The sequence below is a fragment of the Paramisgurnus dabryanus genome, chromosome 1 (assembly GCF_030506205.2).
Source record: "Paramisgurnus dabryanus chromosome 1, PD_genome_1.1, whole genome shotgun sequence".
Lineage (NCBI taxonomy): Eukaryota > Metazoa > Chordata > Actinopteri > Cypriniformes > Cobitidae > Paramisgurnus > Paramisgurnus dabryanus.
This window is the reverse complement of record NC_133337.1, coordinates 39,605,109-39,629,184: the sequence shown is the minus strand read 5'-3', so window position 1 is coordinate 39,629,184 and position 24,076 is coordinate 39,605,109. Positions and strand designations below refer to the sequence as shown.

The window sequence follows — 24,076 nt, the reverse complement described above, 5'->3', positions numbered from 1 at the left end:
CGATTGCAAATAGGCCGCCCTTGGTCATCCCATTCAAAACGGGGCCGGTTAAAGCGGTCTGGACGTCCGGGCGGCTCTCGGCCTCGCTCCGAGTATATTCGTTCTCGGGGGGCCGGCCTCGGTTCCTCCCGCGCCCTTCCTTGGCGCAACTCTCCCAGGAGAGCTTTAGACAGCTCCGATATCTGTTCCTGGACGTCTTTCAGCAATTCTGCCTTCAAGGCCTGCTTCCAATCCGCCCGCTCAGGTGGTGTGGGTGCCAATTCGCTTACCGCTGCGCATACTGGAGCCTCGCTGACTTCGACCTCGTCACCTTCCAAGGCCAATGCCTCTTTCCTAAGGTCTTCGAAGGTGAGCCCGGGGTCCCTCCGAAACTGGACCCGCAGGCTCTGTCTCACGGGGCCCTCCTTCATCCCCAGGAGGAACTGGTCACGTAGCAGGTTCTCCCCGTCTCCCAGCCCATGGTCGCGTCGGGCCTGTAATCGGGTAAACTGCTCTCGCAGCCTCAGGGCAAATGCTCTAATGGTTTGTCGGGGGCCTTGTTTAACGTTAAAAAATTGGGACCGAAGGACAGCTACAGGGGTGTGGTCACCATATTGTTCGGTGAGAAACTGGAATACGGTCTGGGCGGTGGCTCTAACTGCTTCAGGGGCGGCTTGCACTTCTCGCCGGGCTTCTCCCTCTAGGGAGTTTAACACAAACTGGAGCCGCTGGGCGGCGCTGAGGCCCTGCAGGTCAGCCAAATATTCTAGTTGGGCCTTCCACTCTGTCAGTCGGACCTCTGACTCCGCTCCTCCATACTTCTGCATCCATGGGCTACCCATGATGATGGACGTGGCACGGGGTGGGGCTGCGGGCCCCGCGTTGTCGGTCATTGGGCGACCCTGGTTACTCAACTCGAGGTGGAGCCCTGCCGACTACGCCAAAATCTGTCACGGCTAGGGGCTGGCTATTAGACCTAACGCCACGCCCCTTCTCAACTTCCACCTCGAGGAGGTCCCCAAAGCCAACCCAATGACCAAACAACACGAGAGCAGGTAAGTATTAAAACAAACTTTATTTAAATATTTAAAATAACTGGGGGAATGGGGAAGGGGCAATTAAAACTAGTTGCCTCTCTGCCTTCCAGGCAGACCACAGCACGGAAAAGTGGCAGAAGGGGGAAGAGGGCAACGGGGGTTCCAGGGGCTGGTGACCAAGGTATAGGGGGAGAGGGGACAGGGGACACAGGCTCCTGCCAACTCCGCTATCCGTGGCGCCCTCCTCTTCTCTCCTGGAGGCAAAGACAAAATAGTGTGAACTTGGGGTGTTATCTCTCCCTCTAACTGCGGTACCTGTGTCACGTTGGCCGATACTTCACTTCTCACTCCACTTTGTGTTTCTTTCCACAGGTTTCAACTGGGACGTGGAGGCTCGCGTAACCTGGACTAGGATCGTCCTCACCGGTCGGTTTGCTGGTAGCGCTTGGTAAGTATGGTTCTCTCCCACAGGTCACTCTCCGGGCATTCACTCCCGTCTCTTTTCTCCCTTTACAGACAGCTTGGACACGACAACACAGTTAGTGCAACTTGGATACTTCTCACCTCTCTGCTGCTTCCAGCTCGGGGCGTGTAGGACTGTCCACAGTTTGTTCTACTGACATTCACTCTCGTTCTCTCCTCCTTTACAGGCAGCTTGGACACAATAACACAGTTAGTGCAACTTGGATGCTTCTCACCTTTCTGCTGTTTACAGCTCGGGGCATATATGACTGTTCACAGTTCGTTCTACTGACGTTCACTCTCGTTCTCTCTTCCTTTACAGGCAGCTTGGACACAATAACACAGTTAGTGCAACTTGGATACTTCTCACCTCTCTGCTGTTTACAGCTCGGGGCAGGTATGGCTGTTCACAGTTCGTTCTACTGACGTTCACTCTCGTTCTCTCTTCCTTTACAGGCAGCTTGGACACAATAACACAGTTAGTGCAACTTGGATGCTTCTCACCTTTCTGCTGTTTACAGCTCGGGGCATGTATGACTGTTCACAGTTCGTTCTACTGACGTTCACTCTCGTTCTCTCTCTTCCTTTACAGGCAGCTTGGACACAATAACACAGTTAGTGCAACTTGGATACTTCTCACCTCTCTGCTGTTTACAGCTCGGGCGTGTATGGCTGTTCACAGTTCGTTGTACGGCGTTCTGTTCGACAATATACGAGGCGGGCTTACGACAGCTGGCCTGCACAGAAAGGCAAACGACGATTGTTTTCCTAGGGGTCGCCGGGGGCAAAAACCCTCTCGGCGGATGCACTGATCAGCAGGGGGCGAACTGTCACACCGTCTCACCGGGCCGAGCGCTGCCCTATCTTCAATGCCCGTAGGCCGATCGAATACCGGACAGGGGCGCCCCTTTGTAGAGGCCACGGGGCGGCGGAACTGCTTCGCCTCTCGCTCTGCCACAAGATAGAACACACAGGTAAAATAGCAATATACAGGTTCGAGGTGGTACTCACACATGCACTGCCAGCTTCCAAGTCTTCACCGCCACACTCTGTAACTGTCGACACACAGACGGGGCGCCTTCCAAAGCCCACGCCGTCACTTTACACTTGAATCGCACCCAGCACACAATAATTAAGGTTACTCACAACCGTCAGCCTCTCCGTCTCCTCCTCAGTAGAAGGATGATGCGGGGTACGTCTGACAAGACACACAGCACTAGCACAGCAACCCACAGCAAATACACAGCACCACTTCAACGTGAAAGGTTTTTCAAAATGACATAGCCTCACCCACCACACTACAAGTGTACACACAAAACGTCCGACGTCCTCCACTTCACTAAGGTCGGATGGGGGCGATGGTACTACGGTCGGAGCTTTTGGTTCTGCTGCTACGGCTGCTCAATCCACTTATTCCTGCGGCTCACCCACCACGCTAGATCAGGGGTAGGGCCGCCTTCCTGGAGGCGTTCGATAATACACAGGTTAGTAGTTATGTTTCAGTTAAATCCAGAGCCAATACTCACAGCGGTCCTCTTGGAAAATAGTTTACAAACTGCTTCGTTTCCTTCCTCCTTGGTTACTCCAAGCGTGTCACAATCTCGTGTTTTCTTCCACCCACAGGGCTTCCTCTTACGGTAGCATCCACTGAGAACTACGAGAGAGAAAGAGAGAAAGTGCAACCAACTGCCAACGTGTACCGGACGAGCCCAGCTCCGTACCTCAACTCACACACTAGACACCCAAACTGTGATTTACACTCGTCTAAAATACTCCTCTGTGTGCTGTAATCCTCCAATCAACCGGCGTTTCTCTTAAACGCCCACAGCTGCACTCTATTTCGCTGATTACAGCCCTCGTGATGCTACCGGATGTCCGGTGTTTCCTCTTCCCGGTCTGGGCGGAAACATCCGGGCGGAACCAAAGTTTCCCGACTTTCGGTTCCGCCCAAAAGATCGTCACCTTGTGACATCAGTATGCACAGATGCCTCCAACATGGGGTGGGGGGCCACGTATGACTGGCTTGTGGCTTCCGGGGTCTGGACGACACCCCAGCTGCATTGGCACATAAACTGCTGAGAAATGTGGGCTGTATATCTTGGGCTCGTCCGTTTCAGCAACGAGTTACAGGGCAAAGACGTGTTAGTTCGCGCAGACAATACTGCGACTGTTGCGTACATCAATTGCCAAGGCGGTTTACGCTTGCATCTCGCCCGTCACCTCCTCACCTGGAGTCAGAAGAATCTGAGGTCTCTTCAAGCCATTTAACATTCCGGGCACGCTCAATACAGAGGCGAATGCGCTCTCTCCAGCTGCGCGCCCCGGCGAATGGCGACTCCACCCCATAGCGGTTCAGTAGATTTGGAGACGTTTCGGCAGAGCACAGATAGATCTGTTTGCTTCCCCAGAGACGGCCCATTGTCGCCTGTTTTATTCACTAGCCGACGATTCGCTCTGCGTGGATGCATTGGCACACAGCTGGTCGCGAAACATGCGCAAATTATGCGTTCCCCCAGTGAGCCTCATTGCGCAGACCCTGTGCAAAATCTGGGAGGACGAGGAGAGCGTGCTTTTAGTTGCACCGTTTTGGACAACCATGAGTTGGTTTCCAGAACTCTCTCTCCTCGCGACAGCCCCTCATTGGAAGATTCCACTGAGGAAGGAACTTCTTTCTAAACAAGGGGGCACATTACGGAGAGTTTGAGTGATTTACCGCAAGTATATCTAACACTATCTAACACGGTATCTAACACTATTGCTGCAACGTGAGCGCCGTCTACGAGACAGGCTTATGCGCTTAAATGGAATCTGTTTGTCGACTGGTGTTCTTCCCAACGTGTAAACCCCCGAGAATGCCCGATCAGTGTTGTGCTTTCATATCTCCAGCGCGGTTTGGAGAATAGGCTGTCACCATCCACTATTAAGGTTGATATCGCTGCGATGTCAGCTCACCATTCACCCATAAACGGTAGGACAGTGGGTCAGCACGACCTGGTCATTAGATTTCTCAGAGGCGCTCGAAGGCTAAATCCTTTGCGTCCTCCCTCTATTCCTCCTTGGGACCTGTCCTTGGTGCTGAAGTCACTCCAGGAGGCTCCCTTTGAGCCTCTGCATACTGTGAGTGTTAAATTTCTCACTATGAAACTCTCCTCGCATTGGCTTTTGTTAAGAGGATTGTGGACATTCATGCATTTTCGGTCGATGATTCGTGCCTTCAGTTCGGGCCCGCTGCATCCAGCGTTACTCTGAGACCTCGGCCCGGCTTCATGCCTAAAGTTCCCACTACTCCTTTCAGAGATCAGGTGGTGTACCTGCAAACGCTGCCTTTGGAGGAAGCAGACCCAGCCATGGCTTTGTTGTGCCCTGTCCATGCACTACGTTTGTATATAGACAGAATGCAAAGCTTTAGAACCTTAGACCAGCTCTTTGTCTGTTACAGCGGTCAGCAGAAAGGGAAAGCTGTCACCAAGCAGAGGATGTCCCATTGGATTGTGGATACTATAACCCTTGCATACCAAAAGCAAGACGTGCCTTGCCCATTTAATTTACGTGCTCACTCCACTCGTAGTGTGGCTTCATCTTGGGCACTGGCTCGTGGTTTCTCGCTAACAGACATTTGTAGAGCTGCAGGCTGGGCAACGCCTAATACGTTCATTAGATTCTATAGTGTTCGTATCGAGCCGGTATCCTCTCGGGTTCTCTCTTTAAACCAGTGAAAAACACTGAGTGCCCGCTCATTTGTCGGCTTGCAATTTTGGTGCTGCTCATTTTCACCATTATGGAAGGCTGTTTAGACAAAAACGTCACAAAAACTGTTTTTGCCCTCCCCCACCGCCCCGATGGCCGATGTTGCAGAGCATCCGCTGTCAGCCTATCACGGATGTATTCTCTGTAAACCTGTGTAGGCTAGGCGTCCACATTGTGTCCCCCTACGTGGGGTTCTTATGTGGGTATAGTCTGTGGGGTTAAAATCCTCCACGTTTTCCCTTAGCATAGACTGCTCTGCGCCTCTCTGTCATGCCATGTACTGTTCAGAGACCTCTTTATGGGCAACCAGATGGTTGATTCATTTTTATGTCATCCAGCTACCTTCTTAGGGGATGGCTTCCGCAGTGTTCCTAACTCCGCCCAATATAATTTTATTTTAGTTGTAGTTTAAAAGTGCATTTTTTTTATTTTTCTCATCAAATATGACAATCGTTTGGCTAGATAGGGGCGTAATGCCTCGTTTGGGATCGTTTAGAGTCATTTGAAACTTCGTTGAAACTGCACTTTTAAACTGTATTGAAACTGTTACGTGTTGGGGTCCATTAAAAATCATTAAAATGAGAAAAATCCTGGTATGTTTTCCTCAAAAAACATAATTTCTTCACGACTGAACAAAGAAAGACATCAACATTTTGGATGACATGGTGGTGAGTCAATTATCTGGATTTTTTTTTTAAGAAAATTGACTAATCCTTTAAACCTTGAACTCTGAGTTGACTTACTCTGAGTTGGTTGAACCTCCTTACTGGAACAGGACCCTGGTAGCTTCACCATGTCAAAAAATGCTTATCAACTGTTAATATTAGATATGCACTGGGAAAATAAAATTACCTTTGAACTGACATCCCTGTGGTCCACAATCTGTTCTGAAGGCCCATCTGCCTGTAACATTGACATTGGTGCTGTGTGTTAAGCCTGTGAAGTCAGTCTGGAGTGATTCGGTAATTGAGAAATAATAGCTGGAGTCGATGTTGTCATAACCGGCCTAATGGTAAGAAAAAGATCAAGATGCCTACTTAGTCATTTAGTTACAGATAATACAAATAGATACGATTTTCTTTTACTAGATTTTCATAATGTACATACCTGTACATATCGCTGTGATGGAGAAATTCTACCATAGTTCATTAAAACAAATGAGAGATGGCCATTTGAAATCAAAACCACTTGGAAAGATGTTTCCTGTAAGTATAAACAGTTTTTCAATATTGAAAAGTTTAGTCATCGTTTTGCTATTGTTTAACTGGACAGAAGTAAGCCGAGTTTCTTACAGTTCCTGAATATGAATAATATGCCACTCTGTCCCAAGTTGCAACAAAGACCCATGAAGCAGAAAAGCTCAGATCAGGGAAGTATTGATTTATGTCTTGTGTAGCTTGTGTCAGGACATCGCCAGAGGTGTACTGCTGATATGAGATCACACCATTCTCACAATTATTAAGATCAGTCCAGAATGGAGCGATGATGTCTTTGCCACCATGACCTGGGAAGCTGTATGGGGAGTAGCTGTCCCATGGTCCATCAAAAGTCAAGTGTCCATTGTTGTTGACCTGAGAAACATGGATTTATTATGATGGACAGAATCTTTAAAAAGACATCTCCCAATCTTTCAGATCTGAACAGATTAATAAAGACTGAATTTCATATCAAATGTTTACTTACATATATTTGGTTGTATGTGTGTCCAAAAAATATAAACGGTTGCAGGAGGTAAATGAGTGCAGAACTTCCATCATCAGAGCATTCATTTTGTGTGTCTCCAACTCCAAATGGATAAAATGAGACTGAAATAAAGTATATATAATCTGTAATCTGTATGTCTTTGGACATTGAAAGAAACAATGGATATAATAGGATAAGGACAAGCATATACTATAACAACAATAATATTAAATTGTACACTTTCTAAAATCAAACACAAATCATCAATTGTGATCTGAAAAGGAACTAGTTCACCACAGATTTTACACACACATTTTTTTTTTCAATTTAATATAGTCACTCCTCATGCAACTTGAAAGGTTTTGGCATTGATGTAAACACCATTTGTCAATTCAGTAAGACAGTCAACCAGACTGTAACCCAACAGGAGACACAGCACTTACCATTGTTAGTGGAGTCTCCTATTGATGTTGTCGTTGGTACAACAGTAGTATCAATAAAGCCCGAAAAATCTGAAAGAAATGAACAAACATTAAATAAAGAAAGAAAAGAACTTGAAATAACATAATTCACATAATTTTTCTGGGTAATTTACTAATGCCGCAATAGCTGGCCTGTCTGGAACTGTGTGACACTTGCATAACATGCGAATGGCCCCTTTGCAAATAGGATTTTGTCTCTCTCTCCCTGTCTCGTCCTCGATCCTAAGGACAATGAGACTAACAGATCCAGTTCCGGCTGCCTTGAAGGTCAACACGCCACTGATCTATTGGCCGTCTTTAAACGTGATGCCTGCCAAACGACCACTGGCTGAACCCGTTTAATCTCCTTATCCGTTTACATATATTTATATATGACTCTTCCAAAGGGTTTTTTCCTCCTAGGACTTTTCCCACTGGCTTTTTCTCCTACAGGGTTTTTCCACCCCTGGGAGTCAGCTGACTTTGGCTTAACGTGGCACCCCCTTCTATACGTTACATATTACTACGCTTGCTTGTTCAGTTTAATCTTAGCTGCTGTATTTATGTTGTCTATCGAGTTTTCAGTGTTTCCCCTGCTTCTATTAATAGAAAAGCTGCTTTGAAACAATTACTAATTGTAAAAAAGTGCCATATAAATAAAATTGAATTGAATAAACACAGAGGAGACAGCTTCTGTCCCGTTTAAAGCTGAAAGCATGTATTAGTTGTTTCATGGTAAGGATTTACTATGGGTGAATTGTTTTAAAACGGGTTTTTAACCCAATAGGATTTCTGCATTTTATTCAGTTCATATGAGAATTTTGATTTTGTAAATTAGGGGTGAGATTTATCCTGTTTAAAAATAGTGTCCATGATTGAATGTCAGTTGTTACTGAAAACATTGAATTTTGGTGGAACTTGAAATCTTTAGCCAATATTAACAAGTCATTGTTGAGTGTATTCAATTTAACAAAGGAAAAGTTAACAGAAGGAAGTTTGATAATTAAAAACAGAAAACTCTGAGATCAATGCAGTTACGTCTGGATTAAAATAGCCCAATTAATTAGAGGGATCTTTTATGTTAGTTTTAGTTGGCCTGAGATAAGATGTTTTTCCAGTTGGAAGGTTTATGTGTAACAGACAACTGTAGGGTATAAAGAACTGAGCATTGTAAGTGCTAAGTTTAAATTTGAATTAAATCTTAAAAGTGGATGTGTGACAGAAAAAGTGATTGATAAAAAGGAGATCATTAACATACTTGTGGGACCCTTTGTAATTTATTCTAGTCGTCTGATTGGAACATTTTATAGTACAGAGAAGTGCATTGACTTATTGTTAAATAAATAAAACAACTATTCAGTGTAACAAGGAAGCAGCAAACAAAGAATTAGAGCTTGCTATCACTGTGGCCCCTGTAGACTGGTGTAACTTGCTAGACAAAGGCTTCGATGGTAAAGCATTCAGGGCTTGACATTAACACCCGCCAAATGCCGGTAGATTTCGGCTGTGGCGGGTAAGACAGCCAATCCAACTAGCCACTTTGGCATGTTGAATATAGTTTTTTAATTGTAGATTTCTTAAAAGTTATGGGAAATAACAAACAATGCGCAATGCGACACTGGGAAACTACAACTCCCATGAGCACTCTGCACCCAGTGCACCGCACAGAGACCGTTTGTTGAGATGCGCGGAGGTTTGCGGACCAAAGCGCCACCTTCCAGAGAGTGTGCGAGAGTTGATGGATTTGGGAATGCACAAGAGGACGCAGTCTGAGCGCATACACACTTCGGGACAGATAAAACAATTGCATGGAAGTGATTGAAGAGATATAAATTGTGTGCACTCTCGCAGGGCAAGAGCGGAGAGAAATTTAGCGCATAGCTGAATGCACACGATATCAAAGGAAACTCGCCAGCTGAGAGGTTTGGTTCGCGCATCATTTTAATGTAGGCTACTTTGGGCAACAATAATGCTCTCTCGACATTTGTCCTTAAAAGTCTTAAATTACTTTTAACAGAAACCATGCTCAAACTTATAAAATACAATCTGCATAAACAAGTTGACAGTAAAATTCATGTACATTTCTTGACAGTATTTATTGCTTTTGTTAATAAATATTTAAAGTTGTTGTCGAGGGGTTTTGTGTTTTTCTTTTCAGAATCTTCTACACCCCTGCTCCACTTTTAATATATTTATTCAAAGTTAATCTATTTATGCCTTACCAGCATGTTTTTTATGCACCTAAATCTTTAAAGAGTAACTAAACCCCTGGTCAGAGCCTGACTCCACCCACTGCAATATTTGAAAAATGCAAGAAAAGTGGGCAGATCCCAACGGAGATAGAGGGGACGAACTAAGTGTGTGGTGAGATCGTAACAAGGGCATGGTGAGATTGAACCTGCTTACGTCACGAGTCATTTCTTGGACCCAACATCCAATAGGAAAATTCAACTGCAGTAGCCACCGTTCAACCTGAAGAGGGCAGCACTCAGACGTTTTTACACCATATATTGTAGTATTGAAACACTTTATATCCAAATGTCAAAAAACTTACTAAAATCAACGAACAGCACTAATAAAGCATCATTCTTACAGATCATTAACTAAAAAAAGTTGGTTTAGGGTTTAGTTACTCTTTAAAAGAAAAAAGACAGATTCAGGTGAGAGACTAGGGACAGTCCATAATGACTTCTGTCTTGTTTTTTTTTTGTTCTTCTGAAAAGTGTTAAGCTAATGCAAACCAGCTGTTGTTGTATCAAATATTGTATTTATTTCAAACCCACAATGGGGAATACAGCTTCTCTTGTGAAAGGCATTTGTCATTTAAAAGTTTCTAAGCCCAATAATAGATATGTTGGAGATGGCCACTTGTAAATAATTTACAGAATATGAATTACATTTTGTTGTCCAAGTACCTGTTACTTTGTTCAATGACAATAAAGTTGAATCTAATCAATCTTATGACTGTTGATACAAAAGGATGCACATGGAGTTAACGGTCAGGAAAACCCGCTGAGTGAAGAAGGTTTTGTGTTTGTTACAGGGGGCTGTCTGTGTGAACTCTCACAATTAAGCTGTTGTTTTGAAAAGGTCTCAAAAAAAAATCTGGATTTTGGAGTTTAAAGGTTAAAATAATAAAGTTATTTTTCGTTAGACATATTTTTTGTTTTTGTGTGAAGCACCCCTAAAGCTTTGACCCTAGAATCGCCCCTGGAGCTCAGTAGGGATGTGCCCAAACCCGAATACGTTATTCGGAAGGGCACAAATAATGGCTTCAAAACGAATAACGAATTCATCCGAAATAACAGAAAAAATCTTCGGCCAGACATAATCACGTGTTTACTGGAACAGCGCCAAATTATAAACCTCTTAAAGCCTTAAACCCCGAATAATTTGTTCATAAAGTGAATGAGTGCAATCTACAAAATGACATGAATGACATTTTTTGCGCGTCCCTTATTTAGAAATGCCAGCTGTTTTGGAATTAGTTTAAAATCTTAAAAAACGCTGCTAATATCAAACTTCTTTTAACCCAACTGTAAAAAATGACCCTTTTAGTTTTTTTGTTTTGTTTTCGTTTTATTTAATTATACAAGACCAGAAAACCTTGATAAAATGCTGCACTCTGATAAAAAAATATTCGTTAATAATTCCGTGTGACTCCGGTCACAGATGATCTTTTAATTACAAGTTGAAGCAAGCGTTAATGTCAATGAATATAAAATAGATAAGTAAATAGATTAAAAAAAGAAAATGTTACATTTTAAAAGCAAAATTTAAACTGAAGATTACTATGACATGAATTGCAATTTACATAAAAAATAAAGTAAGTAAATAACAACTGAAACATTTGAATTAAATCTTTCTAATTAACTTATTGTTTAAAAACATGTTGATTGTTTTAAAAACTGGGTCAAAACTGAGTTTTAAATAATAGAGCATACTATTGTTTGAAACTTTAAACGAATATCTGATTATTTATTTATTTAGTTGAAGATTAATGAGAAAGTTTTTTTAAACAATTCGTTATGTTCTCTCAAACGCTATAACGGAGTTTTTCATTGTTCACAAGTGAACTATCTTTAACTCAAGTCACTTTTACTCCCGTTTTATTCTTTTTAACATTTTAAACTGTTTTTATTAAAATCACATTTATTTTCTTTAATTGTTATTTTAAATTCTCATGTATCTTTGTTTTTATTGTGATTTTATCGTGTATCTCTTATTTTTACATTTTCTTTTTTATATATTGTTTTCTCATTTCTGTGTAAAGCACTTTAATGGCCTCTGTGTATGAAATGTGCTATACAAATAAACTTGCCTTGCCTTGCCTTGCCTATATGGACATAGATAATAATAATAAGCTCAGCAAGTTTGTTGTAATGCTTATTATGCTTTTGTAAATTCTTGTCAAAACAGATGTTTTTGAACTATTCTGTGTATGTAGTGCGCGCACTTGCGTGTCTCTGCGTTGCATTTCAGATCTGTCAGTCAGCGCGAGTCTTTACGATCTTAATAGCTTTTTAACATAGATCAGTTCCAGAACTTTATCTCCCTTAAAACTCTTTAAACATCAAGCAAGTCCTGCATTTTTTTTTCAAATTACTGCATGTTTTTAAACTGAAACCATGATGTGGATAAGTAGTATTAATCATTTCACTCTCAAAAAACGTAGAAATAAAGATCATTTTAGATGTTTAATTACTATTCGAATCGCTAGACGAGGGATTAATGTAGGCTTATTTTTTTCTGAAAACCTCCCACTCATTTAGACAGAATGGGTCACATTGGGCTGACAGACACAATAAACGTTTAAAGGTGATGTAGCATACAGTTTTGTCAAGGTGCTCTTAAGTTTGTTATTTTAATGCTACAATACAATGATGCATAGCATATAGGCACAAGCTGTATGAGGCTTTGAAAATAAGAAGTTTGTTTCCATGCATATTAGTAATGAGAATCAAGTTATTTGTCTTTTTGATTAAATTTTTTTTATTATTATTTTAATAAATATTTAGTTATTTGAGTTATAAATATAATTAAAAGCAAAAATGCATTAAAAATGCCATTTTTATGTATTATGACAAACTTCCGGTTTTAAGACCCGCTCACTTCCGGTTCCATCCGAATACAAATACAGATACAAATAATTTTGAGATTGTTACAGATACAAATACAGATACAAATACTGACTCCGCTGCACACCCCTAGTGCTTAGTCAATGTTGGCGGGTCTAAAACCTTGCAGATGTGGCACAAGCGATCCAACTCAAGCCCCCTGGGCATATGGCACCTTCAGGGTGGCATACGCTCATGCTGCATGTCACAGCTCGCCCGATGTCCCCTGCTATGGAGTCAGAGGAGACTTGGGTCTCTGCAGACCACACACACATCCCAGGTGACCTCAGTTGTGCAACTTATGCGCTCTTACGACAGGTTACGACTCGCAGAGAGTGAAAACTCTACCCCAACGTTGTCAGAAGCATTTAGGAGTTTTGGTGAAGCCCAGGTAGACCTGTTTGCTTCATCGGACAACACCCATTGCCTGTTGTGGTTCGCCCTGACCAAGGGTTCCATCTGCATGTACACCTTAGCTCATACATGGCCACTTCATTTGAGGAAGTGCTCCCTCCAGTGAGCCTTATTGCTCAGGCTTTGAGTAAAGTCATGGAAGAAGAGCATCAGATTCTTCCTGTTGCTCCCCTTTGGCCCAACCAGACCTGGTACTCGGGCATGGCATGATTTGGCACCTGAGGCCAGACCTCTGGAACCTCCAAGTCAGGCTTCTGCATGGGACAAAGATGTTTTAGCGGGGATTCTGCCTGCTGAGACCATAGCTTAGGCTAGAGCCCCCCCCCCCCCCCCACACACTAGTTCTATGCGTTTAAGTGGTGTCTTTACTCGTGCTGGTGTTCCTCCAGGACCCACAGAGGTGCGCTGTCAGTATTGTGTTGTCCTTTTAGAGAGGGATTACAGAAACAACTTGCTATCGCTGACCATCACCTTTATGTCGTTGGGACAGCACAAACTGATTTGTAGTTCCTGAGAGGCGAGAGGAGGTTAAATTCCACCCAGACCATGCCTCATCCCCTCTTGGGCCTCTCGGTGGTCCTTCGGCCAGAAGAGGGCTCTGTGCCAGCACTCACAATATTATCCAACCCCACTTACATAATTCACAGATTGAAGATGTCCCGCTTTATGCCCAAATTGATTGTGCCCCAAATCCCAACCAGTTATTGGAAGAATTATTGCATTAGAGTCAATTAACAACTACAACACATGGAAAACGCTTGGAAATGCAGGACGCGCCTCTTTCTTTTGCTTTTCAAAGAGCTCACCTTTGATCATAAGTTTTATTTCAGATGCGTCTATATTTAAGTGCACTTGCTGGGTGTCTAGATTTAAAATAAACTTTAACACGACTTTAAATAAACATAAAAAAAAACATTTTTTTTTAAATCTGAGTCATAGATGTAACAATGAATCATCATTATCGTGTATTGCAAGAGTAACAAAAATATATTTGATGCAAAACTTTGAAAGTCCATTATACGTATATTTGCTCTTTTTTGACAGAAGGATCAACAATTGCAGCTATTTCAAGCGCAAAGTAATTTAAGACATGGCTTTTTTCAGTGTTAAATATCGGCCAAATACCAGTCATAACACACGCAAACATTAGTAAATTGCGTTGTGTGAATCATTTAAATAATCTCCCAAAAATTTTGCGTTTGAAAGGGAAACTCCTAGAAATGCATATGCAATAAGATCAGTCACAAAAATAACTAAACAGCACCTTTTCAGGGCTAATTATCCACTGCGTGTCTTTAGTAAATCCCGGCATAGTTATTTAATGATGGAAAAATGATGGTTTGCGCTGGTGCAAGCTGTTATTAAATCTGGCCCTAAGTATCATAATTTGTTGTCATACGCTGATCAGTCTACGCATTGTAGCATGGGGTTGAATACATCTGATATTTCACTTCCAGAACTTCCTAGCCAGCAATGATTTATTAAATTCTTAATAATGGGACACGGAAAAACTGAAATAAAAAGCTCCAAGTATGATCAAAATTTAATAAGGTTGCATTTTAAAATGAAAGCTGACACACTTTTATTATCATTGCATTATCATCTTTAAGGAACAGACTTAATATAAGCAATGAAGACGACATCTCCACATGATCAAAAGACAAAACTAAATGTCAGTACAATAAAGATTCATTGAAAAATTGAGTTAAGTACCTGATGTGGTTGTAGTGGTTGTTTCAACTGTTGAACAAAAAAAAAAACATAACAACAATGACTTAATGTTTGGAAATGGTACTTAATTCACCTTTATTAATATAAAATCTTTTAAAAGTGCAAAATTCTTCAGGTGTGTATTTAAATAAAAACGTTAGGGCTCTTGCACCTCAATTAAATCTGGGATCTTTTTATATTATTAAAGAAACCAAAGAGGTCTTATCACTCATTTATGGTGGCAATTGCACCACCGCTGTGAAATCAACATGGCCATATGGAAAACACACAAAATTTAGGCTTTATTTATCCAAAGTGACCTCATGAGAATTCGTATGTATTTTACGAGTTGGCTAATTTGTATGATTTTGTACTAAGAGAATCGTACAAAAACATACAGTAAGATTATATAAAAAAATGAAACCCCACCCCAAACCACAACGTCACAGGGCAAAAGCAAATAGTACAAAAATGTAATAATGTGGCCATACTAATATGAAAAATATGTACAAATTTCCATGAGATAGCATTGACGGTACCACTTTTTGCTTGGTCATGTTTCTCACATGTGACGATGCTGAAGAAGTTAATTAAATCTTAAGAATTAATGACAATTCTTCAAAAATACTCTGATGCTTACTGATGTTCTGTCTATGATACTGATTCATTGTTTGTTATCGACACGTCTACACCAGTATTGTGTTTTGACCCATATACATTTGGATAAATAAAAAATAAGCCGTAAGTAGCACTAGTTAGATCACAGAAAAGCAAACACATTTTTAAAAATCTGAATAAAAAAATCAACAATTAGTCCCTTGAATGATCAAATCTGTAATTTTGAGGTAGACAAATTATGTTTTTATTCAACTAAATAATACAATTTCACCTAAAACCTCTCCTCACAACAATGTATAATCTTAATGCAAATTAAGGACTCCACGGGGTAAAACCGATAAGTGTGTTTGACTTCATGCAGCGCTACAAATGGAGTTTTGACATCAAAGTACCGCAAGAGCGAATAGATCTGTATGCTACACAGACTAGATTATTTTACTTTAGCCAACTTACCTGGGCAGACAATGATTCTTAAAATAATAATCCACCCCTTTTGCATTACTTTATCCATTTTCTGATAATAAAGTATAACTAAAAATATTGCTTTTTAATTGGATGTTTGTTATTGAAATAAACTAGTAAGCTTTAAACAGAACTCCAGATCAATTAGTTTTGGATTATGCTATAAATAACAATGATTCATAATCTTCTGTCATAAATAATAAAGTTATACCCTGTTTTAGACTGGTAAAATATGACAAGGTTTCATTCTTAAATGAAAACTAACACACTTATTTATAATCATTTACAACCTCCTACAAAGTCTTGTTAGCACCAGTCCAGTGTTAGTAGTGATGTAGAAGACATGTTATATGCTCAACACAGTAAAGATAAATTGGAAAATTTATTTCAGTACCTGTTGTTGGATCAGTGGTTGTTCCAGCTGTTGAACAAAACAATAACCACAAAGACTTAATGTTCGGAAATGATAGTCAGTTCACATCTAATAATATTGTTTCTTTAGAGAGAAATATTCTTTAGATGTGTATTTAATGAAATCTACAAGGTTGATCACTGCTTGAAAGCAGAACAGCTAACAGTATAGTTATGAACATTCACAACTATTAATAAATGAGTAAACTAACTAGTCCCCTTTCCCATGTACGGTGCATCTCCATCATTTGCGTATGTGTGTCAGCGTATGTTACTAGAGAGTGAGACGAGGAAATGAGGAGTTATATGAATAAGAATAAATTTTAATAATAACAAAAAAATAAACAGGATAACTGGAAATATACACACATAACACTGACAATACTGGAGAATGAAGACCATCTGAAATACACACCGACGAGCTGGATGGCGCCTTGCATGGCTGACACCGCTGGCGGTGTATGAATGAGTGTGTGAATGGAGGCAAAAACTTGTAAAGCGCTTTGGACCAATGAACTGAACACTGAAGGCAGGGGTTAATATACAAGACTATTAATTATCTAAACAAGAAACAGGTGATGACGATAATGATGAAACAAATGAGGAACAGGTGATAGGGTAAACATGGGGCAAGACTGGAGCTGCGTACCAATTCACCTACTTATACTATGCCCTCATAGTAAATACTGCTTTTGTGTTGGAAATACTGCTTTTGTGTATGTCATACCCCTTGGTAAAGAACTAACAAATCCAATTTAAGCTGATAATAGTCAGTTTTACTAGCATTTGCGCCGCTATGAAAACAAGCCATTTTGTTGAAGGTTTGCCACTTGACGGGGGCAAGTTCCGGCGTGTCACGTGGAAAAGTGACGTTAATGCATTCCCTCTATTCAAATCTTACACTGGAGGGCCGGAGCACTACATAGTTTAGCTCCAACCCTGATCAAACACACCTGAGCAAGCTAATCAAGGTCTTCATGATCACTAGACAATCACAGGTATTAAGTCTGATTAGGGTTGGAGCTAAACTACGCAGTGCTCCGGCCCTCCAGTGTAAGATTTGAATAGCCCTAGCCTATAACAATGTGTCTCCACAACAAGAAAGTAAAGCCACTGGGTGTGGGTGTTCACTGCTTACTGGATGAATTAAATGAGAAGTCAGATTCCAATTATGGGTTACCACACCTTGACAATGACATTATTTACAGGGCAGAGATTTGATGATCGATGAAGATAGGTATTTTCGACTTCATGCGTCACTGCAGAGACCCATTGTCGTATGACATTAAATATCATAATTGGTTGTCATACCCCGATCGGTCTGCGCAGCGTACCATGGGGTTGAATACATCTGATGTTTCACTTCCGAAACCTTCTATCCAGAAATGATTTAACATTTTTAATCTTCAAACTATCGGGGGCTTTTGACATTAAAGTGCATAATTTGTTACGGTCCACCTTCCAGTTTAAGGGGTTAGGAGGGAGTAACAACACAGAAATATAAATGGATGTAACATAGGTTAACATAAGATTTAATTTATATATATATATATATATATATATATATATATATATATATATATACACTCACCGGCCACTTTATTAGGTAAACCATTCCAACTGCACGTTAATGCAAATTTCTAATCAGCCAATCACATGGCAGCAACTCAATGCATTTAGGCATGTAGACATGGTCAAGACGATCTACTGCAGTTCAAACTGAGTGTCACAATGGGGAAGAAAGGTGATTTAAGTGACTTTGAATGTGGCATGGTTATTGGTGCCAGACGGGCTGGTCTGAGTATTTCAGAAACTGCTGATCTAGTGGGATTTTCATGCACAACCATCTCTAGGGTTCACAGAGAATGGTCAGAAAAAGAGAAAATATCCAGTGAGCGGCAGTTCTGTGGGTGCAAATGCCTTGTTAATGCCAGAGGTCAGAGGAGAATGGCCGGACTGCCTCGAGCTGATAGAATGGCAACAGTAACTCAAATAACCACTAGTTGCAACCGAGGTACGCAGAAGAGTATCTCTGAATGCACAACACGTCGAACCTTGAGACGGATGGGCTACAGCAGCAGAAGACCACACTGGGTGTCATTCCTGACACCAAAGAATAGGAAAATAAGGCTACAGTTCGCACAAGCTCACCAAAATTTGACAATAGAAGATTGGAAAAACGTTGCCTGGTCTGATGAGTCTCGATTTCTGCTGCGACATTCAGATGGTAGGGTCAGAATTTGGCGTCAACAACATGAAAGCATAGATCCACCCTGCCTTGTATCAATGGTTCAAGCTGCTGGTGGTGGTGTAATGGTGTGGGGGATGTTTTCTTGGCACACTTTGGGCCCATTAGTACCAATTGAGCATCGTGTCAATGCCACAGCCTACCTGAGCATTGTTTCTGACCATGTCCATCCCTTTATGTGTATGTCACAGTGTACCCATCTTCTGATGGCTACTTCCAGCAGTGTAAATCATCTCAGACTGGTTTTCTGAACATGGCAATGAGTTTACTGTACTCAAATGGCATCCAACGTCACCAGATCTCAACCCAAAAGAGCACCTTTGGGATGTGGTGGAACCAGAGATTTGCTTCATGGATAGGCAGCCTACATATCTACAGCAACTGTGTGATGCTATCATGTGAATATGGACCAATATCTCTGAGGAATGTTTCCAGTACCTTGTTGAATCAATGCCACGAAGGATTAAGGCAGTTCTGAAGGCAAAAGGGGGTCCAACCCGGTAGTAGTAAGGTGTACCTAATAAAGTGGCCGGTGAGTGTGTATATATATATATATATATATATATATATATATAGACCCATTTATTTATTTAAAAGAAAACATTACAACTATTTAGGCCTAACTACCAAGAATTCCCAGTGTTCAGATCAGAAGAGTGCTGAAGCTGATTACTTTACTTTGGAGAGACAACAAGCTTCCCACATTTTAAACTAAATATGTATATGTATGTATATATTTGTAGTCTTTAGAAACAATAGTCTGTTGTAAATTGGTAAAATATGACAAGGTGTTGTTTTAAAATGAATACTAACACATTTTTTATTACCATTATATTGCCTTCTTTAAGGCACAAACCTAGCCAAAAGCTTTGAATACAGTACCTGCCACTCCAATGGTTATTCCATCTGTTCAACACAAAATATTATTACAATGACTTAATGTTTAACTTTAACTTGATGACTTAATGTGTCTTTCCAAAGCACAAGAAAACTTATTCTGTGTTAAAAACTCACCAAAATTCAACAACAGCAGATACACAGAGAATGAGATTAAAAATCTCATTGTGGCAAACCTGCAACTCCTGCACCTGCACACAATGTGAATATTACAAAATAATTTAAATCTACAAAAAGATAAAAAATGTTGAGAATTCAATTTACCTGAGATGAAAAGCTACTGCGGAGCAAAATCACTGAGATTCTCTCTTGATCGATTGTAGTACAGTAGAGATGCTACGGGTGTTGAATTCTGTGGCTTTATTAATAAATGATAGGTGGAGCTTTACTACTGGAACAATAACTAAAACTGTAGAAGTACCAGTTTTTCTTTGTCTTTATTTGAAATTTCTATTTTTAGCCGTTTGATTCCTTATTCACCTGTGATTCAGAAAGATGCTCTTTGTCATTGAATGAATAGATCTGAATGCAGAAGGAATGAAGACTATCAAATAAATTGTGAGGATACAAACACAAAGAGGTTTTATCATTCAAGTTTATCATGCAGGATATGTGGCTAAGTATGGGTTGCCATGCATTGGCAAATACCTCACTTTCACTTTCACTGATAATATGCATAATATTATATTTTTATTTAAAGTAATAAATGAATTCACTTTTTGAGAAATAGTCAATGCTTTTTAAATGATTAGGATAAACATGACATGTGAAGGTACAGACTAATACACAACTTCCAAAAAATATATTTCACATTTGTTATAACTGGGCTGCCTGCGAATTTGAACTTCAGAGCTGAAGGAGCGGGTGGAGAAATAGTCCCAATATAACAATCTTAAATAAAACTTCTAAATATACCCATGTGTTGGCGCGCGCGACCTGTTCGCGTGCGTGTGTGTGTGTGTGTGTGCGTGTGTTTCGAATTTAAAATGTCTTAACTCAGAAGGATCTGGATCTCAGGTCATTTCATCTGAGATCAATCCGCACATAACAGCCACACAACGACACAAGTCATTAGCCATTACCTCAAGTTCACGTCAGGTAAGTGGTTGTAAATAAATGTTAATTTTAGACTATATTAATTGGCAAAGACGCAAATACTCGACGTTTTAGTAAAGATATAAGTTATATAAAGGTGTGTTATGTTATGTGTCCGAGGTAAAGTGGAGGTATTTTAGTTAAAATAACCTGTATATAGGGTTGGTTTACCGGACAGGGTTTAGGGCTCGGTCTTAATTATAAATGTGACATTTTTACAAACAAACCTTATAAAATACAATACTGCCGTGCATTTTGAGACAAACCAGTAGCACTCATATAAGAGATGTCAGTATTTTAGTCAGTGATAAGCCCTGTCCGAGAAAACCGCCCAATAGTGTTTAATTATGTGTTTTAATTCCATACACTCCAAAACGTGATCTTCGTTCCTCAGAAACTGGTCTTTTAACTGTTCCCTCAACTCGTTTAAAACGTCTCGGGTTACGTATGTAACCCTTGTTCCCTGAGAAGGGAACGAGACGCTGCGTCGCCATAGAGACGCTATGGGAACGCCTTCAGGTGTGAGTGCGTCTGAATGTGTATATCAAATCCAACCAATGGTGGGGCGTGACGTCACCGGCGGGGTGACGCAGGAGCCGGAAAGCATAAAAGGCGACGTACAACCACGCCCACATTATCTGAAATATTGCCGAAGACGGCTTACAGGTACGCAGGAAGTATGGCAAAGGAGACGCAGCGTCTCGTTCCCTTCTCAGGGAACAAGGGTTACATACGTAACCCGAGACGTTCCCTTTCGAGGGAACTCGCGCTGCGTCGCCATAGAGACGCTATGGGAACGCTATACCCAATCCGCCAGACTACGAGTGCCTGTCTGTGTGTAAAAAGCACAACTAAGACCTAAGCACCAAAGATCCAGGAGTAGGAGTGAGATCCAACTTATAAAACTGTACAAAAGTGAGCGGTGAGGACCAGCCTGCCGCATCACAGACATCCTGGACAGAGGCACCTGCCCACAGGGCTTTAGATGCTGCCATACCTCTAGTTGAATGCGCTCTGACGGTTAAAGGAGAGGGCCGTACAGAGGCTTCATAAGCAAAAGAGATAGCCTCGACTATCCATTTACTCAAAGTTTGCTTTGTGGCCGGGAAACCTTTCCGGGCCGAACCAAAGCACAAAAATAACTGCTCTGCTTTCCTGAACTCCGCTGTTCTGAGCACGTACATGTCCAGTGCTCGTACTGGACAGAGTAAATTAAGCTTTCTTTGGCTCGCGTCCTTAAATGGTGGAGGGCAGAACGCCTGCAAGACTATGGGGCATGGTATGTTGCTCAAAACCTTCGGAACGTAGCCCGATCTAGGGTATAGAAAAACCTTTACCATGCCTGGAGCGAACTCGAGACAGGTTGGCGAAACTGAGAGAGCCTCTAAATCTCCTACCCTCTTAAGGGAGGTAATAGCTAGGAGAAATATAGTTTCCAGAGTAAGAAACTTTCTGAAATTATATCAATGGCTCAAATGGTGCCCCGATAAGTCCTCCAGGACCACAGACAGATCCCACGCAGGGATCCTAAAATGACTCGCAGGCCTCAGCCTCCGAGTGCCACACAGGAAACGCATGAATAGATGGTCTCTACTTAATGAGGGACCGACCACTATGGTATGAAAGACAGATATAACTGCCACATAAGCCTTAATGGTCAAAGGAGGCAGCCCTGCTGCAAACTGCTCTTATAAAAACTCCAGAACTGTACCAAGGGGCAGTTAACTGGGTCATATAAGTGCTCTTGGCACCACGTAATTAAAGTCTTTCTTCAAATGCGTATAATTTCCTGGTGGAGGGAGCTCTGGAAATAAAATAGTCTGCACAACCTCAGTTGAGAGACCCATTTCTATGAGTCTGTCCTCCTCAGAGGCCAGAACCAAAAACTCTAGGCAGGGGTAAAACACAGTGCCCCTTGCCTGAGACTACCGATCCCTCCAGATTGGCCCCTGAAATGGGGAGCCGTCTAGGAGGGAGACCAGGTTCGAAAACCACACTCGGGTCAGCCAACACGGGGCTACGAGCAACAGCTGCGCCTGTGCTGCCGGACCCTCTCCAGAACTCCCGGGAGCTGAGCAATTGGGGAAAAACACACAGGAGGCCCTCAGACCCTTCCTGTGTCATGGCAACCAGTCCGAGTGGGACTGGGTGAAAAAGAGAAAACCAAAAAGTACAATGTGAATTCTCCTGAATTGCAAACAGGTCAGCTTTCGCTTGGCCAAACCTGAGCCAAATTTGCTCCCCCACATGTGGGTGGAGTCTTCATTCCCCAAGCTCAACGCCTGCCGCAGCAGAACGTCTGCTCCATGTGGACTTACATAGATTTTGACCTTATGGTCTTCCATAGCCACTTCCCGGCCTTAGAGGGATGCATCCGTCGTAAGCCTGATGTGACGACCTTGAGCCCCCGATATTGGCCTTCATGGGAAAGGAACCATGGTTTCTTCCATAATACTAAGGCACAAAGCATCTGCGTGTGACCTTGATCATGAGAAACGGGTTGCCCCTCAGGGAACCCCATGGTTAAAAGGATGGATTATTTACGACCAGGAGACAACCGTGCCTGCAGTCATTGAAATCCATACCACGCCCAGAAAAGAGGTCCTCTGTGCTGGAGAAACATACTTTTCCTGGCGTTTATTTGATGGGACATTTTTGTCTCTTTTGGCTTTCCATAACTGATCACAGCTAGAAAGGGATGCGTCTGTCATTAATGTTTTGCGGCGACAGACCGCACCTAACTTGGGGCCTGTAAACAAATACCCAAATTTTTTTCCATATTCTTAGGGCACGAAGACATATGCGCGTAACCCTGAACATGTGAAAAAGCCAACACTGGCCTTTTTTGAGAAAGGAACCATAGTTTCTGCCATAATACTAAGGCACAAAGCATTCGCGTGTGACCTTGATTATGCAAAAACGGGTTGCCCCTCAGGGAACCCCATGGTTAAAGGATGGATTCTATACGAGCAGGAGACAAACGTGCCTGCAGTCCTTGAAATCCACACTACGCCCAGAAAAGAGGTCCTCTGTACTGGAGAAGCACAATTTTCCTGGCGTTTAGCTGATTGGATATTTTTGTCCTTTTGGCTTTCCATAGCCGATCCTCAGCTTAACAGAAATGCATCTGTCATTAATGTCATGCGACAACAGTCTGCACCTCACTCCGGGCCTTAGACAGAAACCCAGCATTTTTCCATATTCTTAGGGCACGAAGACATGCGCGCGTAACCCTGAACATGATAAAACGGCCAACACTGGCCGAAAGGAACCATTGTTTCTTCCATAATACTAAGGCACAAAGCATCTGCGTGTGACCTTGATCATGAGAAACGGGTTGCCCCTCAAGGAACCCCATGGTTAAAGGATGGATTCTATACGAGCAGGGGACAACAGTGCCTGCTATCGTAGAAATCCATACTACACCCAGAAAAGAGGTCCTCTGTACTGGAGAAGCACACTTTTCCTGGCGTTTTAGCTGACTGGACATTTTTGTCCTATTGGCCTTCCATAGCTGATCCGCAGCTTAAGAGAGATGCATCTGTCATTAATGTCATGCAGCGACAGACCACACCTCACCTCGGGCTTTGAGACAGAAACCCGAAATCTTTACATATTCTAGAGTACGAAGACATGTGCGCGTAACCCTGAATAGGCAAAAAGGGTTGCCCCTCGAGGAAAAACCCTGATTTTAAAACCATCACTTGGTGTGCGATTGACCTAGCTTCAACTCAT

The 24,076-nt window shown here is 41.9% G+C and overlaps 1 protein-coding gene across 1 annotated transcript; it reads right to left on the bottom strand.

The window, feature by feature from the left end:
* Positions 1–2,869: 2,869 nt before the first annotated feature.
* On the bottom strand, positions 2,870–22,686 carry LOC135757684 (sushi, nidogen and EGF-like domain-containing protein 1). Its single transcript, XM_073814185.1, has 9 exons — positions 22,566–22,686; positions 22,261–22,485; positions 7,352–7,420; positions 6,909–7,030; positions 6,518–6,796; positions 6,333–6,428; positions 6,078–6,231; positions 3,035–3,132; positions 2,870–2,938 (listed from the first exon to the last, which is right to left on the bottom strand). The coding sequence occupies exons 1-9, from the start codon at positions 22,684–22,686 to the stop codon at positions 2,870–2,872; spliced, it is 1,233 nt and encodes a 410-aa protein (XP_073670286.1).
* Positions 22,687–24,076: the final 1,390 nt, after the last annotated feature.